Source organism: Echeneis naucrates, chromosome 13, assembly GCF_900963305.1.
Source record: "Echeneis naucrates chromosome 13, fEcheNa1.1, whole genome shotgun sequence".
Classification (NCBI taxonomy): Eukaryota; Metazoa; Chordata; class Actinopteri; order Carangiformes; family Echeneidae; genus Echeneis; species Echeneis naucrates.
The window spans coordinates 24,331,232-24,357,155 of record NC_042523.1 but is presented as its reverse complement, the minus strand read 5'-3'; the positions used below and the strand labels follow the sequence as shown (position 1 = coordinate 24,357,155).

The following is a 25,924-nucleotide window of genomic DNA, read 5'->3' as shown; positions in this document are numbered from 1 at the left end:
ATGTACATATGAGTGACTGAAAAAATTCAAATATGAATTGTGTTACTTTGAAACGGAGGGCAGGTCAGCATGACATATCTGCTGCTGCACTGATAGAATACGAAATTATTCATGTCGATAACTTTGTCTAGACAACAAATACACAGAGAGGAAAACATTTTAAATAAAATATGAGAAAAGATAAATATTTGGAAGAAGGGAAGACTGGACCTGCCTTCAACGTAAGCCTAAAATCTCTGACCGGCTGAACACCGAAGTCCAGGACCGGGGTCAGATCTAGATCAGAGAGATGTGAAACTCATCAAGAGATTTTAATTAAAACGTGCTGCGACCTTCCTCCTTCGACCTTCCTTCCTTCCTTTTTCTCAAACAGAGGAAATTCCTCTGAATATTCTGGTGGATGAATCTTTTCCACTTAACTTCCTGGTTTAGGATCCAGCTGTTGACAGCTCTAACAGGTAAAGCTTCAACTGTTCCGTGGATCTGTGCAGATAAAAGTGAAGAAGCATCGCTAGAAACTGAACTTCAGGGTTAATTCAGGTTGTATTCGACCGGGTTCCTACATGTGCACATAAAATATGAGACATGAGAAAGGAAATGAAATGCAAATGTGTATAAATGGCCAGTGAATCTAATTTATACTTGCTGCTGATTGAGAGGAAATTAGGTCTGTGAGGCAGATGGGGGGGCACAGAGAGAGAGATTAGAGAAATTTGGTCCGTCTTATTACCAACATTTCATTAATAACTATATAACAAAGAGAAGCACTTCAGCACGGCAGGATGGTGAGTACTGCAGCAAATTAGAAGCTGCTAAAAAGTCATTTTAGCAGAGCTCTTTGTTCACAGCTGCTGCAGCTGTTATCAGTCACATAACTCTCCCTCTGACCTTCCCTCTGCCTGAGCAGGTAGTTTACACCGGTGCTCTGCCAGCTTCTGCTGAGACCGACCCGCAACAACAACAACGTCCCAGAGGAGCTGCGAGAAGCTGCAGATGCATTTTAGCCATTTAAACACTGAAGCACAGAGTTTACAAACCGCAAACTAACTAAAGGAAGTGGAGTGTCTTCAGGGGGCACGGTGGAGCAGTGGGTCGGTTCATTGGTGACCTCAGGTGTTTGAGCACCGCTTCGGTCCTCTGAAGGCCAGACTGCCTCGTTTCAGCTGTCAGCGGCTGCACAGCTCAGGGTCACGGTCTGTGTGAGTCCAACTCAAACTGCTCCGCCCAGTTTCACCAATTTAAATGTGACATCATCAGACATTTAACTGCATCAGCGCTGCCAAATGAACAAAAGCTGCAGAAAAAAATGACAATGTTGAATATTTTTTGCCCCTTTTGAGACCTTTAATTTGATAGACACGCCCCTTTAATCAACACCATCAACACTACCTGTTTCTCTGACACACGAAAGTTTAATTCAGCTACATGCTAAATTTAAATCTTCTCTCTTTCTCCTGAAATCAGCTCCAGCTTGTAAACCTCCAGTCTGCTGAGTCCAGACTTCCCTGCAGATGTTCTGTTTCATGCCACAGTGAAGTTTCCTCTTGCTAGCAGAGACAAATGGTCTATTAGCGGTGCAGCATTTTACATGGACCAATAAAACCCAGAACCATCTCTCTCCGTGTCCGGACGTCAATAAAGGACCTGACAGAGTGGATTCATTCGTGCCTCGCTCATCGAAGCTCATTGAAAATAATTGGGCGTGACAGGATTGTACGAGACAGGACACTGTGGGTGGGAAATATCCTTCAGTGATGAGACTCAATTTCACACAATGTCACAACCTCTGCCGTGTCGGATCGGGCCGTGGAGTCTGTGAGCAGCGAGGGTTTATTTACTGAGCGGACAGAAGGCAGCTGATCGGGATTTAGGTACAGCAGTGATCATGATAATAAGGCCCATCTGGACCACGGGCAGAAAAAGGCAGCTGACCTACATTCAAAGTAGGAATTTGTCTTTTCAAGGGAGCAAAGGGAAACATCCTTCTTCTGAGAGATTCGTCATAATTTTAGTGGCGTGACAGCTCATCTGAATCAGAGCTGGAAAGGAGGACAATGATGACAAGGATGAATTCTGTCCAAAATAATCGTATTATGCAGCGTGAAGGGGCGTTGGTGAGAAAACTATTTATACTGTGACATCTTCAGAAAGTCTTCGGTCCTTTTCACGCTTTCTGCACTTCATTGCGTCGCAGATTTAATAGCAATTTCTTTCTGCAAGTGTGGACTTGACCATCCATAATGGCAAAGTGAAAACAAACTATTAGAGTTTTGTTCTTTGCTTTACTTGCAGATGTATTAAATATCAAAAGCAGTGGATCGTGGCGCTGGACAGATCTGTTGAAATTGGTTATGAACCATTTTTAATAGTTTTAGGTTTTCCAGCTCAGCAAAGAAAGATCCAACACTTCATCACCGGGGACGTCTCATCTGTGGGTCGCCCAAAGTCCGGACCTGAACCCTCACAGAGTCCGATCTGGTGGGAAAACTGAACCAGAACCTTCTCGCTGTTCTTTTTAAGCAGGAAAATGATCTGTTTGATCAACATAACAGGGAGCAGAAAAGGAATGTGGCCACGCGGTCTCTCCAGTAAAGCCAGTACATGTTCGATTTTACTGTGATAACAGCAGCTGTGGAAATCACAGACTTGTCACGCAGCAGATGCTAAAACAGACAGCCTATAAATAACAGCAGCGTCGTGACTGCTGTCACCCCTCGTCTTCCTGCTGCCTACCAATTAATTAACCATCAGGAAGAGCTCCGTTTCATCATCATGCTCTTTGGCTCTTTTTTTACGTGCGCCTGAAGGGAGTCGGCCCGCTCAGGTCCAAGTGACAGAAACACTTTCTTTGGCATCTTTTTAAGCATCTTAAAAAAATCTTTTTGATCTCTTCAGGGCTGCCGACTCCACCGTCACAGATCAGACCAGCTGGTCCAGAAGGAGGAACAGCTCATCCCAAAGATGCTGGACTGGATTCAGATCTGGGTGTATGGAGACCAAACTAGAGCTAAAAGGTGTCTTGAGTCCAGAGTCACTCCTTCTATGCCAGATTATAATAATATCTGATTCTAATCTTTATTTCATCTGAAGACATAATTTCAGGCAGTTTAAAAATAAAAACAGGAGGCTGGTAAACTTCTAGTTTCCTGATAATTCCCAATTTATCAGATTTACAAAAGCTCATCAACTTTAGTAGAGTATAAGCCACGGCCCATTAAATGGCACCCCGACTTCCACACACACACAAAAGTTTAGTCAAAAAGTCTGGATATTGTGAGTGATACAAACACACTGTGTAGCTGAAGGCTGTGTAATTGTCACCCCATGTCTTTTTTATGCTTGACAGACTCAAATGAATACCCGCCTCTTCGTACGTGCCGTGTGTGATTCATGCTAATTTCTGATATGGCAGTAATTTGATGCAGCCAGGAAAAAAAAAAAAAAAAACACACAATTTGACTTCCCCCATAATTAATTAATGGAAGAATCCTGTTGCAATTACATCTTCATAATGACTAAAAGAATATTAGATACATGCCCTTTCAAATTAATTTGTCACCATGTCAATGATTTATAATTATCTAAGCTGCAGAATGAGCCGGCCCAGTCGCTGCTCAACATTTAGCTGAATATCGTGGCGACGCTGCAGTAATGCCGGAGTCACATGGAGGAGTACAATCATTGTTTTCAATCAAGTGATTAGATGAAGCATGCAGCTCTTAAATTCACTTTACATCTACATTCACTGTGTTCTGTTGAAATGAAAGCTGCCTGCTTGTTCCAGACGGAGACACCGACACCTCTGAGTCAGGCAGATATTTCATGTCTGAGCATTCGCTTTGATTGGTAATTTAACCATCAGCCATCTTGACTTCTTCATCAAGTCGTCCCTCTTTTTGTGTTCTCATTTTAAAAAATGAACATCATGTTGTATTTCAGACTGAGACCATGAACTCATCAGGAAAACGTTGACTGAGGAGGAGGAGGGACATTTTCCCATAGACTTCAATACAGTCTGACTTCTTACAACCAGTGGCGATGCACCCTTCCTCCTTTGGAGGTCACCTGACAGTAAACCCCACCCACCGACACAAAAACGGAAAAAAGTTCGATATTTTGGGAGATTGGAAAGTGGTGGAAAAGCTGAAAAGTGAAAAGTGACACTCCTAAATTGGATTTCCGTGACGGCTGCCGTACAGCAGCTTCCTGATAAGAGCAGAATTGGCTCTGGATGCGGTCAGAATATCTATGTGCATGTCATTTATAACATATGTGCACGTTCAACCACGAATCCATTGAAGCAGTCACAAAGCTGTCGCTCTCGTCCGCCGCCGCCTGGTCTCTGCTTTCCTTTTTATTTCCCGGGAACAATAAGTGGCACCAGCAACTCAGCGTGATGAATCCTATCTCAGCCAACACACGCGCTTCTTTACTGCTCGAGCCGCAGCGATCCAGCGTATTGATCAGTCACCTTTGTTTCAGCGTTTCCAGGCAGAGCAGAAAAAACGGATGTGTTCTGGGACGCACGGGTCAGTGCCGATTACAGATTTTAAAGGTCCTGCTTCTATTCTTCCTCATTATGTCTGGGGAAGCTAGTGAAACTTCCCAAGAGCCTCCGAACAGTGGACACTTACTGTGTGTGCCGTTTACAGGATGGGCCTTTTTCGCTGATCCAGCAGGACGATCTGGCAGAAACATGCAAAGAAGAATCTCTCCGATATAAACCGATATGTTAACGACAGAAAGACACCAGAATAGTCCTCCGCAGCTGCAGCAGGGTGGACAGTAAAGTTTCTGAGTCTCTGTACTTGTGTACGTTGGATATTATTTTTGGGAGATACATTTGAAGGACAAATATTGTCCTTTGTCCTCCTCTACATTTCTACTGATGCTCTCGTTACGCTCGACTTCTGCACTTACATCAGCTGAGAAAATAAACTTTCTGCTGATTCACGTATGGTTTGTCTCAGCCGTGTTGCCGTACGTGTGGATGAGATAAAGAATGGACGAAACAGTTCAAATGTTTGTTGTTAGTGCGAACAACACGTCGCAGGATGTGAAGCAGAGCTCGTGATGTGTCGTTCATTTTGCATGAATCGGGTTTTCCTTCCACAGACTCAGATTCGTTCATGCTGCATGTTCTGATTCATAAAACGGGGTCTTCGGTTCTGGGTGTGTTGTTCACCGGCCACATGACGCCACTGATTCGTTCACGGCTGTCGCAAATGTTCCCTCATAACTACGGCCCTTCGTGTCTTTTGTTCATTATTCACGTGGTTACACAATCAGGGGATGGTGAGGCAGTCACCTCGCTTCATATTCAGTTAGAGAAATGTTTAAGAACTGTGACATGTTACTGACCAAACTCTGTAAAAGGATAAAGAACCTTTTAACACTTATTTTAACAAAAACAAAAAAACAACAGCAGCACAGCAGCTTGTTCTTTCTGTAGTTAGGAAACAACATATTTTAATGAAAATGCCCAAAATTCAGAGAACAACTGGCTGAAAATAGTTTTCTCACCTTCCTTTAATTCACTGTAACAAAACACACTGAGACTCATAGAAATGTCAGCAGTGCTTACACTGGCTGGCGACTTTTAAGGTACCTGCTGACAAAGAAAGAGTCAAATTATCTTCAAATTCATATCAAACCTTCAATTCTCTCAGCACAAGGCAGAGGGCCAACACAGATTAATAACAGATTAATAACAGAGAGAAACAGATGGAGGCTGCTGATCCACCACTTTTCTGCTGTTTACTTTGAGCAGCACGGTGACGCAGTGGTTAGGAATGTTGCCTTGTACTTCGAAGGTTGTAGGTTCGATTCCCACCTGAACGTGAAGGAGTGATGGACTAGGCAAAGAAAAGTGGACCAGACCAGAACCCCCTAGAGACTGGACCGGTTCTCATAGCACCTCTTTAACAGTGTTTCCTGAGTAAGTAGTACTTAAGTAGTGTTTTGTCTAAGCTACCTTCACTTGTATCAGAGTATCTGTACTTTTAGTCGGGTAGGAAAGTTGCGTACTCCACCTCTGACAACCAACTGGGACGTTTCCCGGCGCTGTTATTCGTCTGTTTCTCGTTAACCTTCATGACTCCGGGTGTTCGGGTTCGTACGCTGACGGTCATTCACATGCTGCATCCGTTTCAATCAATTCAGCTGAAAGATCAAACACGGATCGTGACCTGAAACTAATTGGGAGACGCTTTCTGTAGTTTCACTCTGGAATCACAGAAGTGAGGTCAAAACATCTCACTGCTCTTTGAAGCACGATCACGACAAGCAACCTCAAAGTGTTTGATGGTTGGACGGATACTTGAGGACCGCTGTTAAGACGTGATCCCCCTCAAAGACCAGATCCTGTTTCTGATCAGTTTCTTCAGGCAAGACACTCCGATATTTATTTCTCTTTAGTCCTTAGGAAGTGACCCTTGTGATGATTTTAATTATTCCAGAGTTCTCTGATTAAACCTGTAAAATAAATCTGTCACGGCTGTGCACATCATTTCATGTCTGTTATTGTTGTGCTGCAGGTTCTTTTCAGGTCCTGCTTCCACCTCCAGGTCTGTCTCAGCTCCGAGTCGGAGCCGCTTCCCATCTCCTCCTTTAGCATCTCAGTGACTGAAGCTCCTGCTTCATCCATCAACCCACTTTTTATAGCTGCTGCAAAGCATGATGGGATGTTCACTGATTAATTAGACATTATACCTGGATGACACAGGTGTGAGAGCATCAATGGCAACCGCACGTCATGTGTCTGCTCGTCTTACGTGTACGAGCTGCAGAGCGGATCAAAAAACAAACAATCAGCACGAGTGAAGCGTCCTGCAAACATCACTGAAGGGCTCCGTCAAGATCAACACAACAATTACACAAAGCCAAACGGTCTGACAGCACAATCTGAAACTGGGCTTGTATTTCTCACATTCAGCTTCAACAGGAGCCGTGACAGAAAACCAACAAACAGATCTCAGTCTCATCAGAGCCGACGTGATGACAGACTGACAGTCGCTGCGATCACATCGAGAAATATCAGCTGTTTGTGTGTTAACTCATGATTAACACACACACACACAAAAAAACAAAACACAAGTATGAATAAAAAATGCACAAAGTACGATTTTGTGGGGGAAAAAATGAAATGAACTACACTGATTATTTAGGCAGACTGGATGGATCCTCCTGATGATGCCAAGTCAGCACGTCCGACAGATTTCCTTCAGAAATAAAGAAAACTAACTTATGTTCTCTTCTTACTGATTTGAAAATACGATTTCAAACCTTCTGACCTGAAACATGTTTGAGATGTTTCTGCTTATGATAACAACAATTCCAAACTTAGCATCATACAGCCATCAATAGCAAATCATTATTTCTGACCGTCAAGGTTTCAGCGCAGCAGATATACATTCTGATTGGCGTTGGACTTACATTGGTATCTGAGCAGCACGGATCCGGTCCGAGACCTCGGGCTGTGGAAGCGGATGGAGATCTGGTTGCTGTGGCTCCGTACGACCAGGCCTCTCACCAGGATGGACTCGTTGGCCAGCATGGTGTTCTCCCGGTGGCCCACGTCTTCGAACACCACCTTATCACCCTCAGAGAGATTCACATTCATCACCTGAAAGAAAACAAAGTTAAGTTAAAAAACAAGCTGCAGCAGCTGGAGGTCCTGGAACCTGAACCTGAACCTGAAATCTCATCTGCTGAGATTTTGATCTGTGACTAGATGAAGCACCTTCCTGCCTCTAGATGTCTCTTTCAACACAATAACAGAAGACAGAGCTCCTGACGTCACAAACGATCCCAAAAGCTAAAATGTTGACTATCGACCAACTCCAGCTCCAAATCTGTTTTAAACAAACAAGATGGCTGACGACCAAATTTAGTCAATTACAAAAGGGACATTTTATCCAAATCTGTCATCTTCAGAACACACAGAAAGCATTGAGGATATCATCGACGTTACTATTATTAAAATCCCTGATTTCTTAGTGATCAGAACGCTCTCTCTCTCTAATAAAAGGCATAAAAGGAGGAAAATAAGAAATAAAATCAAAGATTAGTCTGATGGAAACAACTCAACATGTTAAAGTCTGATATTATCTTTAAACACTGAAGAAGGCTCAAAGAAAAAATATTGAATTCAGGTCTGTTTCTGTTTTGTGCACATTTCTTCCTTCTCCTGTGTGAGTTAATTGAGAGCACGTAAAAAGACTCAAATTCCCTGACCAGTAAATTAAATAGTAATAAATCAGTAAATCAAATAATTAGTTTTTTTCTCACGGCACTCACTCTGGGTTGTGCTAGAAAAAACCCCAAAAGTGATCAAACAACAACAACAAACTGCTGCAGACATGCAAATATAAATGAAACGCAAATTTATTGATTTACATAATATGAATTGACAATCAGGCCCATTAACATTGAAGACACTTAGCAGCAGCAGCTGATTATTTGAAGTCGTTTCAAAAGAAGCATCAAGTTTATCCATCAGTGTGGCGGCCATTACTGAGGCCAAGTCATCGTCAGCAGCCCGTTTTCCAATTTCAGATCAGATCATACAAAGGCTTTGGGGCGAAGAACATCGGCCTTAATCTGAAGCTGCCTGCATTCACATTGATGGAGGACTTCGTACTTAAACTTGCATGTTTAATGTTTGGGTGGAAAAAAGAAAAACAAACGCTCTCGGAAAGTGAGAGACTGACTGAGTCAAGCACCGTCTGCATTTTATCATGAGCACATCTGTGTGTATCATAAGAGGCGGCGTGTGCAGTCTGCTTTCCACGACACCTAAACACAAATGAGCAGTGAGAAAAGCTGGAGGATGACGTGGAGCTCAGTGATTACACAGCAGATAGGCCCGATAATTGTCAGCTCGTCTTCTCTTCTGACGGCACATCTGCCCAGAAATGTTGTTTTTATCTGCTTTTATCACAGCAGGAGTGTCTCCGTTGAGATGTTAAGAGGAAGGAGGCGTCTCGTCTTCACGTGGTCGTCCCCAGATCGTATCAACGCCGTCTCTTCCCAGCAGTCCGGGAGATTTATCCACGGCTCTCCTGTGAGAAGAAGCGTGAGGCGCCGTTTCTCCACCGACAGGACGTGATTGGATGGTGGCTGAGGGCAGTGACATCACAAAGCATCAGAAGTCCTGACGGCAGTTTGCGAACACAGCTGACGACGTTGTTTGCTTCCTTTCTGGGTGTAGCTGGCACACACTCATCTTTTCCTCTTCAGAAAGAATCCGACTTGAATGACTGAAATTCGAAGCGTCGGTATGAAACCTCTCTGCAGAGATGCAGCAGGTTTTAGTGACGTCGGGTGTGTCATTTGTACGCGTTGGTGAGAGTTGTGAAGATGACAACTGTTACCCTTTAAAAGGAGGTTATATGTGGAAAATCAAGATGTCAAATGTTACCACAGCAGGATGACCTTTAGCTGCTGACGCTGTGTTTGGTCTTTAGAGAGCTGACAACTCAACAAGAGGCTCCACTTATTTAATGCATGTAGGTTTAAACGGAGGCCACACATCAAACTGGGTATTTTCATTCCCCACTTTATTTCTATTGAGCTTCAATATTATGCAGAAAAGCACTGCAGGCTTTTATCACAGTTCAGCCGAAGCAGGGAAAGAGTGACCTCTGCCGCGCCGCATCTAAAGTAACAACTCACCGTCCTGTTTAGGAAGCACGTCCTGCACATGATTCCTTCCTTTTCTGTGAAATGAGATGACACCTTTTGTGCTTTGGATCAATGTGTTTTAGACTCGGCTTCTCACGCACTTAAGGAAAATTGTTCTGCGGGGATGTTTTCAAATGCAGACCAGCGAGAGGGAGGGGGCGTCAGATTCCCTCAGTCAAGTCAAGGCTGATAAAATAAAGTCCACTGATGGCACCGTTTGATTCCCTCGTCGGGTTAATTGGATGTTTCCTGAAATGTTGATTCCAGCTGACCTTTAACCCCTAAAAACTGATCCTCAGATCGTTCAGACTCGGCAGCACAACCTGAATAAAAACATACCCAGACTTCTCTGACTCCAGCCATGGGTGAAGACCATTAGCTGATTGAAAGCTGTGGGAAAACAGAGCTGATTAAACGGACTTTAAGTTAACATTTTCCACTTAAACTCGTTACCACAGCACGGCCCTCACTTTGCTTCAGAGTCATCCTGATTTAAAGCAGAAAACGAGGGAGGGATTGATGTCAGCGGCCGCTTAATGCCACTTACATAATTCTCTGTACGTTCGATCCATTATTCAATTACAGTGAGCTTGTTTTAAGAGAAGTTTTACTTCCAGCCCACGTACAGTTGGAGCCTAACATGACTGGCTCGCACTGCACCGCACTGCCATGTGTATAACAAGTCATAATGTGTTGTTAATGAACTTGTGGACACTGCATCAGGATAATAGTGAATCACTGAACAAAGGGCATCACCAAGTAATCACATTATGCCTTCAGCTCAGGGATAATAAAACACTTGAGAGAACACTGGGAGACATAATCCAATTTGCCCTGGCGTCAGTCCAGCCTCTGTATGGCTGCACCTCACAAACATAATCATGAGGGGTGTTCCCCCCAGTCAGGAGAAAGAGTTATTACTCTGACAGCATAATGGATTGCGTCGCACTTTGAAATCTGGCAGCGCTTATTTGCTTACTTGAGATATCTGAGGAAAAGCTGCAGCAGCAGCTGAGCTTTTTTTTTTTTTTGTTCTGCGATCACGTCGTGATTAGCGAGCTGATCGTCGTCGACACATCTGCCGATACTACGCAGCCCTTGACTCGCCTTCTGCGATTGTCAATTCCATTTTCCTCCGTTGATCCTCAGTGCATTAGCTTCACCACAAATAAGAGCAGAAGCAACCAGAACAAAAGCGGTGAAACACACACAAGTTAAGTGGGTGTTTTCAGATGCTGAACCGAGGAAACACGAGCAGAGTTAAATGTCAGTTAACAGCTGACGTTCATCAGGTGTCATATTGAACATATTAGCCATCTCAGTACAGAACGTCAGCTGATTAGAACTCCATCTCTTCCCTTTACAAAGTATCGGCTGTTTATACTTATATTTAGGCCCCAACCTGGTCTGGTCTGATTTTCACAGAAGACATTTTTTTAAATTGAACTGAAGCCACCGTCTTCAGGTTCCCATCCAATGACCAGACTTTGGATTTGGACCAGGACTTTGGTTTGACATCGTCTTTTGTACGTTTTCCACCATCCACCTCCGGTCGACCTCTTTAATCCATCATCTGTCACATTTATATCCGGAAAAACGAAATCCTCAAAACAAAGAGAACACTGAGCGAGGCGGCATTCAAAGAAAAGTCTTCCTGACATGCATTTACTTTATAAAAGCAACAAATGACAGCTGAATAATTCAACTGACACTCCCTCATTAAGTATAAGCTGACAACTGTGGGGGACAGCATGGAGGATGAGAGCAAAACAGGGACAGATGGAACCCTGGGATATGGCGTTGACTAATGGATCAAAGTGTGTGTGTGTGCAGAGACGGAGAGAGGAATGAACGAGGGGGGGATCCAGTGGAACGCAGACTCATGTAAACGTCGTCGACTGTGTTTCTGTGTTATATGTTCTTCTGTTCTCCACTGAGACTTGATCTTCTTCTTCTTTGGTGGCATGCAAAAAAAAAAAAAGAGAGCGAGAGGAGAAGAAGAAGAAGACTTTTCACCTCTCCCTCCAAACATCACACCTTCTCTTTCATCCATAATTACCGCTGAAGCTGAAGCCGCCGCTTAAATGCATCATATATTCAATTAATATCACATATCACATATACAGTATGGTTCATGCGAGTTCATATAACGAGCTGTGATTGTGTGTCTGCTAATTAACGGCGGTAATTAAGAGGGAGGTGAGTAAATGATGTCGTTGTCGAGGGAGCATCTGTTCCAGCAGGAGAACTGGGTCACAGCGGAGAGATGGGTTACAGCGGCACCGCCTGCCAAAGCCACCGAGGAAGAGGATGATGATGAAGAAGACCCAGGTTGGTCTCTCCTCTCTGGTTTAAACTGAAGCCAGACTAATAATCCTGATACGACCTGACCACGCTGATGCTGGTCGGCAAACCGTCTGGTCTGATTGATTGGCGGCCCGTCCTCAGGATGGGCGTGGTCCACCTCTCGCCAAGAGTCAGACGTGATTGGCTCTGGCCATCAAGGATGTAAGTGTCTATGGATATATTTAGATTTATTAAGCACACACCGTCCTCCTCCAGCTGTTTTACTGAGTCCAGGTCAGCGGAGAGGTGACTAATGCTGCTGGTTTCACGGCTTTCACCTCCAAGGCTGAAAAATCTGCCTCCAACAGTTGAGTTGGAGATGTTGGAGTCCAGTCTGTTCAGCTGATCAACCACATTAATCCATCATAAGTTCATACACACACAAAATAAGATGTTGGTGTTTTTATGACAAAAAACTTCCTTTGAAGGCACAAAAAGCAGCTACCTGACTTTTGTGGGCTGTGCAGCCGTTTTCAATAATGAATCAAATTTTCAAATTAAGAGCATTAGATCTCTTTTTCATCATTTTCCCCAACAGTGATTGATGCAATAGATTAAAGTGCTGTCCCAGTTCTTCAGACGGAGACGAATGAATGTTTCAGTGAGAATGAACAGACAGAGATGAGACTGTTAACGTGTCCAGATGTTCACTAATCCACATTTACCTTCCACCTACTCATACTTTCTCCTGATGTTCATTAGTTTATCATCACAGCAGACATTTCTGTGTTCTAGATAATTCAGCAAAAGATTTTAATAAGTTTTAAAGACTCAGTTGGTTTTTACTGTCAGTGTTGGTTCAGTCTGAGGCCCAAAGTTTTTCTGTCAAATCAGGATTTAATGATATTTTCATGATACTGAATGGGTGAGTTGTTTGGTCGCTGGTCCCAGACTCCTGAAGTAAAACCTAAAGGGGTTATGTCATACTTATCATTTAACTTAGCCAGATTTTGTCATTATGAATCTTCTTTATAAAGTGCTGGCACTGCGAGGGTAAAAAGTAAAATGAAAACTGATGACCTCTGTGCATTGTTTCTCTGCCGGACCTACGAGTTTAACAAAACTGTATTGAGAAAACATCTGTTCACTGCTGAGATCCGTCAGCCACCAGACAAACTATTAAATTCTAATTTCCTGTGCATCTACTCTCAATCAAACGGCGCCATGTAACAGTATGTGGGCACAAAACGTGATCAAGAAGTTCTAATTTCACTCTCATTTAATGGCTGTCAGTATTATGCAAACAAACAGGCAGGTGGCAAACGGGATGCATCGTTAGCGATATTAAAGCAGGAAGAGTAAACTGACGAATAATGTTTTCGTCCACAATGTCAACTTAGCGATAAATGAAGAAAAAGAAGAAGCTGCTTTAGAGGTTTGATTGATACCTGAGTGCTCAATTTCAGTTTATTTTACATTAATTCTGAGTTTTTTGATTGAAAGGACAAAGTCTGCTGAAAATGTCAACATCATCCTTCATCCTTCTCTCCATCAACATTTCTGCATTAGAAACAGTATAATTACAATAATATGTAGAATAATTACGACCGTCCAGTCAGATATGTGGAAGTGAGTGTCGCCTGCGTAGAATATAATCATCAAAGACATTGAACAAGCCACTTCTTTCAAGGTTGAAGGTTAAAGATTAGTTTTTTTGCACATATTTATGCATGAAACGAAATTTGTACTTAGAATATAACAAGTCTAAAAGTTATCGCTAATAATTAGCCCTACACTTAAATCTAAGTCAGAATAAGAATATCACATACGGACTGTAGTGGAGTGGTTTCTAAAATGCTGCAGCATTAATGAAATCTCCTCACTGACCGTGACCTGCAGGCCGAGAAAGACCTGAATGATTCCTCAGAATGAAATGAGGACATCGTCTCCTCACAGGGTTGTGCTCTGAAGAGCTTCATGTCGTGAGGGCTCCGCAGTTAAACAAGTTGTTTGGTATAAAAGCTGACAGAGTTTCAACGCAGACCACGTGAGATGAATATGGTTTTCTTTCTGCAATGAAAGGAAAAGCAGAGCAAAACACTGTTCGGCCTTCTTTCACAGCTCCGTCCTTGAGATGCCCTGCAGTCCTCTTTCTCTCTTCAGCTACAAACACAAAGAAGAGGAGCTTGAGATTAGTCCGGCTCTTTGAAGGGAAATTGCACGTGGTGGCACAACAAGCAGGCGAGAAGGGTCCTGTTTCTTTTTTCTATGACTCCGCCCCCCTCAGGACGGCCAGATAATCGTTGTTTCAGAATCAGAATCTCTTTATTGTCCTTGTAGCACGTACAATGAAACTGCGGTAGCACAGCATTTACAATAAAGTAGTAACAAACTAGGAGTATTTGTAAAAAAAATGGGCTCTGGGTAGTGCAAATGGCAGCATGAATGCAGGTGGGCAGAAGGTCGTCTGAACGCAGCAGCCCGCTGAAGGTCAGCAGCTTCACTGAGCTGCATTCATGATCAACAAAAAAGCCTAACCTTTCTATAATAACCTGCGACACGTTCAGGATGTCTGATGATTCCAAATCAGGATGAGAAGGTGGAGCTGACCTACTCTGTGCCCTGTCCTGATAGGGTGGCGCAGTCTGTCAGTCAAACAGTAGCCCCGCCCCCAAACCAATCCCCTGCTTTCTGGTCTATTTTCCTCTAATTAAACAAATGAACATCATGTCGAGGACTGAGACCATAAACTCATCAGGGAGGAGGAGGGACATTTTCCTATAGACATCAATGCATCCTGACAGGAGCGGAGTGGCCCCCTGGTGGTCAGTAGTAAAGATCTGGCACAGTAAACGTCGCAGGGCTGGAAACTTGTTTATATTTCTGATATATATTTGATGTAAATGTTAAATGTACTTTATAAAGAGCCGCGCCCGGTTCAACATCCTCAACTCACCAGCAGAGGAAAAAATATCGTAACCAGGCACAAGAAAATTCACTCACGCACTTATGTTGTTTTAGCATTCACCTCACCTATCGCTGTTTCATTATTACCACAATCCCCACATGTCTGTCAGAAAATTGGTTTTATCCAGTAAGCCTGAACGGGAGGGGAAAAAACAAAAACAAAAAAACAAGAAACAAATATAAGATGAGAGCACAAGCTGGGAAAAAAAGGTGCAAAAAGAAATGATGAGCAAGAAAGGTGAGGGTGAAGGTGTAAATAAAAAGTAGATTAAGATGCACTGCAGTGAGCCGTTTGTGTGGACAACAGGATGGGATCTACATTCTCAGGTCCGTTTGTCATTGGAAATGGTGCTGAAGAGAATAAATTACATGGAGCAAAGTAAAATATGTATTTTCCTTCCAGAGAGCTGCATGCAGAAATTGGACTCTGGGGTATCAATATCAAGCAGACCTGAGAAACTCGGTGATGGTGATGATAACACCAGGACTGTTCCTGGAGCCAAACTGGGAATGAGACTGGAGGTAGAAGCAATATTCAGAGTAAACCAAGCACTGGTAATTGTCTTTCCAAATGGATCCTTACGTCTCAGGTGGAATGAGCATCATCACAGAGAGAAGAAGATTACATTTCTGAGTCTACTGTTCCACCAGATGGGCTCCCAAATTATCATTCATTTCAGAAGTTGGATTTTTTTATTTTTATTTCAGTGAATGAATAAGAAAAACATCAAGGACAAAGCGATAATAATAAGTATCAGAGCAGAGTTTCTAAATTCAATAATTATATTGCAGACGTAAAATATTTATTGTATTAATAAGTAATTCATGAAACAAAGCAACTCTCTGATAAATAGATGAAATGTGTAAAGCAGAGGATTATCTTAATGTGGTGGGTTTTTTTTTCTTCTTGTGGTTTTCAGAATTTTAAATAAAGTTCTTTGTTTGACCGTGACCTCGTCCAACATCAGGTCGTGTTGAAGACTGATGAATCAGCAAACCAACAGAGTGTTGGCTGAAAGATTACGGTCTGAAAGCAGGTGGTGGCTCAACAGGTTTTATTGAGGTATTTGTCATGAGTTAGAAAAGTTTTGTACATTCAGATGTCAGCTGACCTCAAACAGACACTTTTCAGGGAGATGACGATCTCTGTCAATGATAATTAACAGAGATCGTCGCGTTAATGATAATTCTGCCACTGAGACAGTTTATATTTTATGCGTGAAGGATTTAAAGGCAGCTTTGGACCGAGCTGGCTGGAGTTTTTACCAAAGCAAAAATACAAAGTCAAGGGCACGAAGAAGCAGACTGTGTGTAAAGGTGTGTGCTGCACATGCATTTATAAACGCATTTGTGTGTGTGTGTGTGCGTGAATCAAAAGCCTTGTGAGCAGGGCTGCAGAGAGCTGATAGCTGACCCATCAAGCGTGGCTCACCTAAAGCAGAATAAAAAACACCCACATCAGAAAAAGCCTCAGTGGAGAGAATTTCTAAAGTGCAGCGCTGCACAGTGCACATTTAAAAGGCCTAACTCAGCCACAAACACATGCCTGAAATCCTCAGCCAACAATGGGCGCTTACAAAAAGGTGGCGCTGAGGGCAGAAGGAGCGAGCGAGCGAGAAGACCGGCGTCCTTCACCATTCACTCTGCAGCTAAGTGCTTCCTGATAGGAACACACTTGTACTTCTATGCTGTGTGGAGTAGAGGCCAACGTCTGAAGATCTGTGCTTACAGCTCAGTCCGGTCCTGAGGCTCCGTTCTACCAAAGCCGGAGACCCCAGAGCTGCTTCTCCTGATTAAAAACTGAAATCTTTTGCATTTACCTCGCAGGCTGCTGTTTCGCTGGTGGTTTGTTCCACGAGGGCAAGCGTCCAATTATTTCACTGTCCAATCTGTATTTCAAGCTTTCTAAGGTTAAGTGTGATTTATTCTGTGAGAGTTTGGACTTTCTCTCTTTGGAGAAAACAAAAACCTGGATACAAACAATTCAAAAGGACAAATGACAGAAATGTCTTCGGATCATTTTGTGTTTCAGTGAAAGAACCGGACTCACAGAAAGTTCCTCCATGACGCCAACCGTCAGTCTGCGAGCTGCCGCTCTACCCTGATCTGAACTCCATCCTGATTGGATGGTCCAGTCTGTCAATCAAACAGCACAGACTGAGGCATTTGTTTGTCTCTGCTTCTCCTTGTTGTTGTGTATTTGTAATAACAAGGTGTCCGGTGTCGCTGCTGTAACTTGTTATCCAGGATGTTGCTGCTGCTGCTGCAGTTTGAATGCTCAGTGGATATCATGTGCTTGTTAGTCTGACCTTCCATCCATCGCTGGTCATTGTCGCCCCAGAAATGTCCCGTCTGATGAAAATACAGCAGCCAGTTTGGTTTTTGTTCCGCTTGGTGTTTCTTTCTGCAGAACGTCGGAGAACAAGCCCAATCAGTGTCACTGCATGTTCTTCACGCCATCGCCCAGGTTGACGGCGGTGGGAACAATCACAGCCAGATGATGCGTTCACAACTCCCCTGTTGCCAAATTAAGTGAGACTCCATGTTTCTCTGCCCCCCCCGCAGTGATGTGAGGCTAAGCGAGGCTTCACATGGAAATCCAGTAATTGCACTGCTCTGGGGTCTTTGCTGGTTTTTCTGAGGACGACGTTGCAGCATACAGAAACGCCGTCAGTGATATCTGCTCGTCCTGAAGAGGCTCACACATCATTCACATTTAATTCTCACCACAAAACAGGAACATATTACTGCAGCCAAGTGGAGAATGGCTGAGAGCACGTGCAAAAGGGGGACATTTGAATGAACAGAGAAGTAGAATTTTCTGATCAGCTGTCATTTTCAGGGTTTTTGCTGTCACTTCCTACAATTTTTAAAATAATTATAGCATTGTGTTGCACAACCTTATTTCACGATACGTTCATTTAATTGTACTTATTCTTATATTCATCACGACATCACATGCAAACATAATGTTCAGTGTGTGCTCTTTGTAACACGACCACAAGAAGTCTTTTCATTTTTTTTATTTAAGTGCTTTCATATCTGTGTTGTGTGTTGAATGTTTAATAGTGACGGTTAAAGGTTGTTCTGGATTAAATCATGTGGCGTCACAGCGTAAAAACAAACTCATGTTTGTATGATGTATGTCATATCAGGTAAAGAAGTGTATGTATAATGTGTGTGTTCTGATTTGGCTTCAGGAACATCCCATCTCTTCTGACAAACAGAAAAATCCGAGGCGATATCCGGGAGAGAGGGAGCTCGACTCTTGGTCAGGCTGGTTCCTGGTCAGTAGCTGAAGAATCGGAGGTTGTTTCATTAAACTGCTGTCGATGAAGTCGTCTGGCTGCTGTTCATTGAGCTTCTGCACACTTTGTCCTGGTTTAGTAATTTGGGCTGGTGCATCATGGGAGTTTGCACAGATTGAGGATTCCACAGCAGTGACTCTCCAGCCGGAGGGGGCCGCTGGGAAACCAACAGGGGTCCCTGTTGCAGCTGCTGATGTAATAAGTGGGTGGTAATGTTATAGTGGAGCCGGCCCCCCGCTGTGAGGAACGTTTAATGAAGAAGAGCAGCGAGGTGATGTGAATGCTGTCTTTTGATCTGCAGTGATTTCATTCTGCATCAACCCCCCCTCTTCCTGTCTGTCGATCCCATTCAAACTGCTATCCAGAGCTGAGCTGCAGCTGATTGGTGTCTTCACTCCCACAAAAAAAGAATGCTTAGGAAAGAAGTGAAATACAACAAGGCAGAAAATGGGAATAATGTGAAAAGATGTAAAACTTCATTGCTCATATTTTCTAAACACAGTTTCTCTCTTCATGACTGAGAAAATATTTTATCTCTGTTTTGATCTTAAATGAAAATAATGTTTAGCTAAATGATGATGAACGTTTGACATTTGGCCCAGAACGGCTGTTCCAAGTTTACATACATCACAAGATCAAACATCCGGCTCGTGACAGAAAAGCTGCTGCAGTGACGCTAAGCTAACAAGTTAGGATATTATAATCCAGATGAGCTAAGCTAACAAGTTAGGATATTATAATCCAGATGAGCTAAGCTAACAAGTTAGGATATTATAATCCAGATGAGCTAAAATAACAAGTTAGGATATTATAATCCAGATGAGCTAAGCTAACAAGTTAGGATATTATAATCCAGATGAGCTAAGATAACGTGCTAGGCTGTGAGGAAGCACTTTGGAACAACACGACGGCAGCATGCAGATATGCCTCCAGTGTGTCTGTGTGGGAGCTGCTGGGCTGCTGCCTAACAGAGTATCCTTTCCTCTGGTCAATGAGATCTTGACAGACTGCTGCAATCTAATCAACTCCTGCACCGTTTAATCCTGCGACCCAATCTATTGCCTTCTCCAATTTCCTCCCCTCTGAAAGGCAATCACAGAGTGTAGGGCATTTTAATAGCTATTTGGCGGAATGCATCTGAAGGCACCAGGAGCTCGGTACAAGGATCTTTCATTAGATTGTCATCTTTGAGTGATGTGAGGCACTCGGGATGGCATAAGCACAAGGGCGGAGTGGAAGGCAGAGCTGGGTGACCTCGCTCTTATGATATCTCTGCAGATGGATAACTACAACAACTGCATCCATCCACCTGACTCACACCGACTCTAATGTCAGCCATTCTGTGAAAAGAATGTCCTCCGTGATTAACTTTGACCGCTGGCCCTTGATGGACTCATTCAGCATTAGCCATCACACTTTCTGACACCCAGAAGATGAGCGGCTCCAACAGTAACTTCTATTTCTGTAGAAAATGACTGACAGCTGCTGTTCGACCATCCAGAGCTGCTGCCGTTTGCACCTCCTTCATTTTTCTCCTCTGCTGCACATCAAATCTCTCCAATGAACATTTTTAAAGCTCATAGCTGTGTTGGATGGATCAGTTATGGCCCATATTCCATCCTAAATCATTTTCATTCAATCTGATTATTTTATTTTGAGTTTCAGAATGTTTCTTTTTTAATTATATATTATTCTAATATATTGACGTGTTCCCTTTAACCAGCAGCTCAACGTTTGATGGCCACAGTTTTGATATATTTAGAAATATTGGGATATTATTGACTTCCAGCTCAAATCGCATTTATAATCTTATTTATTTTATTTGTCTCGAGCTCATCAACACATTGGAACTAATGTTGGTGATTCTGGAAAGTCCAAGTTTTGTTTATTGAGAACGTCCTTCTCTTTAAAGAGAGATTCACAAGGCTCATGTTCAATACTCTAACCACTAAGTTACACTTATGGAAGAAGTTGGGCTGCGGCCAAATAATCAAAATGTCCGTGCTGGCTTTGAGGTGTGACACAAAGTCAGGATGCTGATGACAGCAAATGCTTGACATGCACATCCGCCCTCCTTCACTCTGCGCGGAGGTCGGACTGATGACTGACGCTGTAAAAATGCAGATGCGGGTTCAGATTGTTGGGTAGCTGCTGGGGGGGGCACTTAAAGCATGAATCACTTCACACTTTGCTTTTTACAACTGGACGCTCTGCTGTACACACACAGCAACACAATGACAGAGGAAGTGAACAGTGACCTTTGCTGCACACTAAGTTTAGCCCGTGGCAACAATCTCAGGATTTTATTTTATTTTTTTCACATTTTAAAGTGTAAGGACTGCAATTAACCCCTTGGAAAGGAAGGAAAGCTGACGATGCAGCTGACGGGTGAACATACACATGTTTATGGTAATGGAGCTGATGCATAATGTAGCAGGGAGGTGCAGTTTAGGTTGAATTTATTATCGTCTCCTTCAGGTATCCTTCACAAATATCCTTCCTGTCTTGTTTCTGGCCTCCTCCGTCATTTAGCATGCGTGGGATTATTAGTCTGGGTGACTCTGCAGTAAACCCAAAGGCCCCTGCATGCAAACACGGTTCGGTGGTTTTACAGCATCGGCACGTACGCTCAGTCGTTCACAACACACCACGGAGACTCATTATTACAAGCTAACGGCGAAGCAGACAAACTTAAACTGTTGGGGTGGGTAACCCGCACGTTTTTAAAATGAGCAGGAAAATACTTGTAAGTGAGGGGAGCAGCTGCCTGCACAGGATGAGAGTCTTACCTATTCCTCACGGAAACTGTCTCAGCATTAACAAATGGGCCCTAATCAATCTCTGCCATCAGATGAGACAGCGACCGAAGATAGACCTGGGCTGTATTGAACTGAGGCGGAGTCTGGCTCAGCTAAAGCAGTTGAGAGCATCGATCCATCCGTCAATACTCTGCACTATCCGTGGCCAAACCTTTGCTGACTGTTGTTTGTATTTGCTTGGAGCTCTCTTCAGGGAGATTGCTATTTGGCCTTGGCTCTCATCTTTATATGGTCATCCGGGATTCATGCTCAGGCTGCACACACCGGGAAGACTCTCATTAAACAAGAGGACTGTCAAGGTAATCACAGCACGCGCTGTCACAGCCGTATCAGTAGTGGAGCCAATCGACCTAAAGACACATTGAAAAACTGCACACGTGCCACACAGAGAGGATTCTCACATAACTGACGGTTCAAATAACTCGACATGCTCAAAAACACAAGACATCCAGCTTATTTTGGCCTTCGTACCCCAAGTGACGCAGCACTTCAGCTGTTATTTACCCAAATATCTCCAAAACCCTCCGATGAATCTGAAGGCGTCGGAGGAGTCAGTGAGTTAACTGATGAAAGAAATAAAAATGCGAGGCTGAGCGGGCTCGTCAGGGTGAAGTCAGCTTTTTGGTCGAGGGTACAATAATGATGAGAACAGCTTTATCCCAAAATGTAGAAATCAGTGAGGACAAAGGCTTTAATCCACCGAATTAAAACAGGTGGTGCGGAGAGAATGAATGTTTGAATGGTTTTTTTTTTTGGTTTAGGTGAAAGTGAAAGTGCTGGTTCGCCCCTGGGAATCGAACACAGCTCTCCTGTGTCCTGTTGACCCCCCCACCTCCGGACGTGGACTATGCTGTTCCATAAATCCACATTAGCACTCCTGCCAGGATACAACCCCTCCAATCCTCCGCTGCGGTGAAACGTCTTGCATCCTGCTTTCGTTTTTGTTGAGTGTTGCGTTTGTGTTGTCGTTGACCTTTTTCTTTCTGGCTCTGTGCTGATCCTCTGTTTTCCTGAGCTGCAGTAATCCTCACCCAGCAAAACTGGCTGCCTGCCTCCGTCCATCTCACCCACAGACTCTGACTGGCTATTAAAACAAATCAGTCTCTGGGAAAATGTCCCTCCTCCGTCTTCCTGATGAGTTTATGGTCTCAGTCTCTTCAGTCAGACCACGAAGAAGAAGGACGACTTGATGAAGACGTCATGATGGCTGATGGATAAATTACCAATCAAAGTGGATGTTCAGACATGAAATATCTGCCTGACTCAGAGGTGTCTGAACAACCAGGCAGCTTTAATTTCAGCTGAACGCAGCTGATGTAGATGTGAAGTGAATTTAAGAGCTGCATGCTTCATCTAATCACTTGATTGAAAGTTTATGGTCTTTCGGTTAAAAAAAAACCAAGATGGCTGACAGACAAATTCTAAACTTGAAAGTGATGAGTTCAACTTCTCTCCTCCTGAATTATCCTAAATTTTTTTACTTTACGAAAAACTGATTTGAAACCATGAAACTGTTTATTTCTGAAATGAATCAGAAGCTACTGCTCACGTAGGCTTTGTTTTTAAATGTGAGCTCCCTCTTTGGACACTGTGAGTAGTTCATCGATTATTGGGTTAAATGTTGGACTGAAGAATGGAGATGAAGTCTTCATGACATCCTCAGCTTCGTATCAACAGACTGTGTGCGTCAGGACATGCAGACAAGAGTCCATAAAAAAAATTGGCCTGGAAATAACGCTCACCGTTGCAGTATGTGGCTGAGCTGTCAGATTTAACGCAGGTCACATGCTGCCAAGAGACCTTATTATGTCCTCAGATAAGAACTGTGACCCGGAGCTGCTTCGCATTCCTGGTGGAGCTCGGCCCGCTGAAGCAGAGGAGATTGAACAAAGCTGATGAACTCTCTTTACTCCTTTTGCCGACAGCGATTCTCACACATTCTGTGTACAATCCTAACCCAGATTCACCCACAGAGTTCAACACATCGACCTCGAGGACCTGCTCAGCGAGGACGCATGAAAGTCCACGCAGTGGAACTCACTGGAATAGAAAATTACCTTCTGGCTAATTCATTTCATGAGACGGCCGGTTCAGATCAGCAGTCTACCACAGAGCTCGGGAAGACAGTGTGGGTAGCTGTGAATATATATATTATATATTATATATTAAATATATTATATATCAGCAGCACATCAGTTATTAAAGTGAAAGCTTTCTTTAGGTTGATTGTGTTTTACTGCATTCGCTGCTAAACTTAAATTCAGTGTTGATGCTGAAGTGGCACAGTTTTCCTGAAATAAGGCTTTCCTTTTCTTTTTTTTGTCCCATTGGGGCAACAGGGCAGCATGAAGAACAGGAGGAGCAATAAAGAGTCGGGTTTTAAAGATCCACAGTCAGCTGGTGGAGCCACGATGAGCTTCAGTCATTTAACAAAACCTGCTGAAAGCCACTGAAACAGGAAATATCCGGTTCAGTCTGGTGTCGATCGAAGCAAATAAACACTGTGGAGTCACTTGACCTTTTTTGTTGGTGACAAAAGCCAGATGTTGGCGATTCTTAGTGAGTTTCTGACTGCTGGAAAAGGGACTTCAGTTTTTCTAGTTTGACTCCGACATGTAATGCCAAAATGGGAATGCAAGCTTAATGCAAGCTTAAATTCAAAAGTAAAAAAAAAAAAAAAATTCCCAATTTTGAAAAATTTGCCAGTAAATTTCAGTGAATTATTTCTTGTTTATCCAATGGAAAAAAATAAGACTTTAAAAATAAGAACAAATCAGCATTAAATAACTTTTTACTATTTAGATGAAGTTTAAAAGATCTGAATAATCAATGACGGCATCCAGCTGTGCATGAAGCAGAGACATCAGTCAGGAGTGAGCGGAAGAGAAAACAAGTAAAGAGAATTTACTGAAGCTGAGGAGAGTCTGTTTCAGTCCGCCTCATCACCATCAGGGCAGCTGCACAGAGTTTACCTGTGAAAAGTATGAGCAACAGCTGGACAGATTTAACCGAACGAACTCTTTATGGATTATGAAGATTTGCTGCTATGAGTCGGATTCTGAATATTTTCAAAAATTCATTTGAATAAGAATTTTCACATCAGAGCCCCTCATTAACCAAACACCAACAACCTGGTTAATCCAAGTTTTTATTCCCAGACTTCATCTGACAATCCGTTTTTATCAACCCGTCTTATCTTGTACGAGAGGACCATCACATTAGGTAGCTGTGTTTCTCCGGGACTAATAAAGCCCTGAAGTAGATTAATGAGTGTGATTTCCAGATAAGACAAATTAGAGACCTGCTCTCGGTTTTATAAAAAGCTCGGAGTGACCTCTCGGGCCCACCGCACATCTTTGATGCATGTCCAACGTTATTTCAATCCCACATTTCTTTGAGTCTGCGTTTCGGAGGAGGGAAGTCTTTCAGTTTAGGTAGTAGAGGATGATAGACGTTTTAACCGCAGCGCCTTTAAAGAGCTCCGTACACAAACAATAGAAAAGGACAGATAATCCATGAGCAATTAATTAGCTGCCGCTGCTCAGGCACATCCAGACACCGGACACTTTTAATAATGAGAGTAAACAGCAGATGAGAGAGAACTCCATTTATTTTATCGTCGGTACTCTTCTCCTTATCTCGTCGTTCTTGCCTTCTTTCCTTTTTGCTCTACGTTTATCTTCTTCTTCTTTCCTTTCCTGCCTTTGTCTCGGCTTATTTTACAGATTCCCTCTCGTTTTATGCTTTCCCAGATTTCCATTTTAGCCGTAGAGCCATGTGGGATTGATCTGACCCTGTGGCCATTTTCTTTCAATTCATTTCTTCAGGTTGACACTGTGCTGATTGTTGCCCTGCTTTTTTCCTCTTTTTGTTTGGTTTTTCAGTCTAAATCAATCAGAGGCGAGTGACACATCCATCCGGCCGACTTCTTCGACACTGGCGTCGCAGCGATTGTTGGTTGAGCATTATATTCACTGACGATGTTTCTTTAAATCCAAGGAGAGCTTTTTTTCTTTCTCCTCATAATGTCTGCACATGGTAATTTCATGGTTGTTAGTCGTATTGATTGTTTCCAGGGCCACGAAGGTTCGTCTTGTCTATTATGAGCCTGTTGGAAGAATGAGATATGGCAGCTCGGAGGGAGAAGAACTCTACCTGCGCCGTAAAGGGAATTTAGTTGGGGCTGTGTAAAAAAAAGATCACAGCTATGTCAAATTAAAATGGCACCCAAATCTCTCGAGAAAACAAAAACAACTTCAGTCTCCAACATGGAAGGCAATCAGGCGTGGCGGGTCCGTCTACAGTGGCGTTACAACATGAAAACACAACTTATCAAGCCTTTCTCAGTTTCACTGCAATTTAAGAAAAGCTCATCGTTCTCACATTATGTTGTTAAAATCAGTCAGTCAGTTCTCTGAATCTGATTTTGGTCCAGTTTGGGTCGGCTCTCTGAAGAGGTGTCTCTTCCTGTCTTGCTGCCACCGAACTGATAAAATGCTGATAGCGTCACCTCAGCTGCTCTCTGTTGTTGTGTCGCACCGCAGCAGCTTTATCAGAACTTTTTTTTTTTTTTTGGTCCCTGATTTCATCTCAGATATCAGGCTGTCAGGTCGGTCTACAGGAAGTCTGACAGGAAGGCCCGTCAGACACGAGGTTAATCTGCTCAAAAAGCTCCTCGTTCCTGCTCCTTCAGGGGAGGGGGCCACAACCAGGACGTCTCTGGGAGTGGTGTTTTGGTTTTGGTTGGTTCAGTGGCCTTCTCTTCCTCCTCGGTGGGGAAGCTGGTAAACAGCACGCAGACATCAAACGCTCCGAGTCTCTCTGAGGAAAACGCTTTAAAGTCCCTGATACTCTGGACAA

General features: G+C 43.2%; 1 protein-coding gene across 1 annotated transcript in view; it reads right to left on the bottom strand.

Moving 5' to 3' along the window:
- The window catches only part of sez6b (seizure related 6 homolog b), a 100,095-nt gene that overhangs the window by 24,617 nt on the left and 49,554 nt on the right, over positions 1 to 25,924 (bottom strand). The window contains exon 4 of the mRNA XM_029517466.1: positions 7,435 to 7,624. Within this exon, the coding sequence (XP_029373326.1) occupies positions 7,435 to 7,624 (190 nt within the window). The remainder of the gene's footprint in view (positions 1 to 7,434; positions 7,625 to 25,924) is intronic.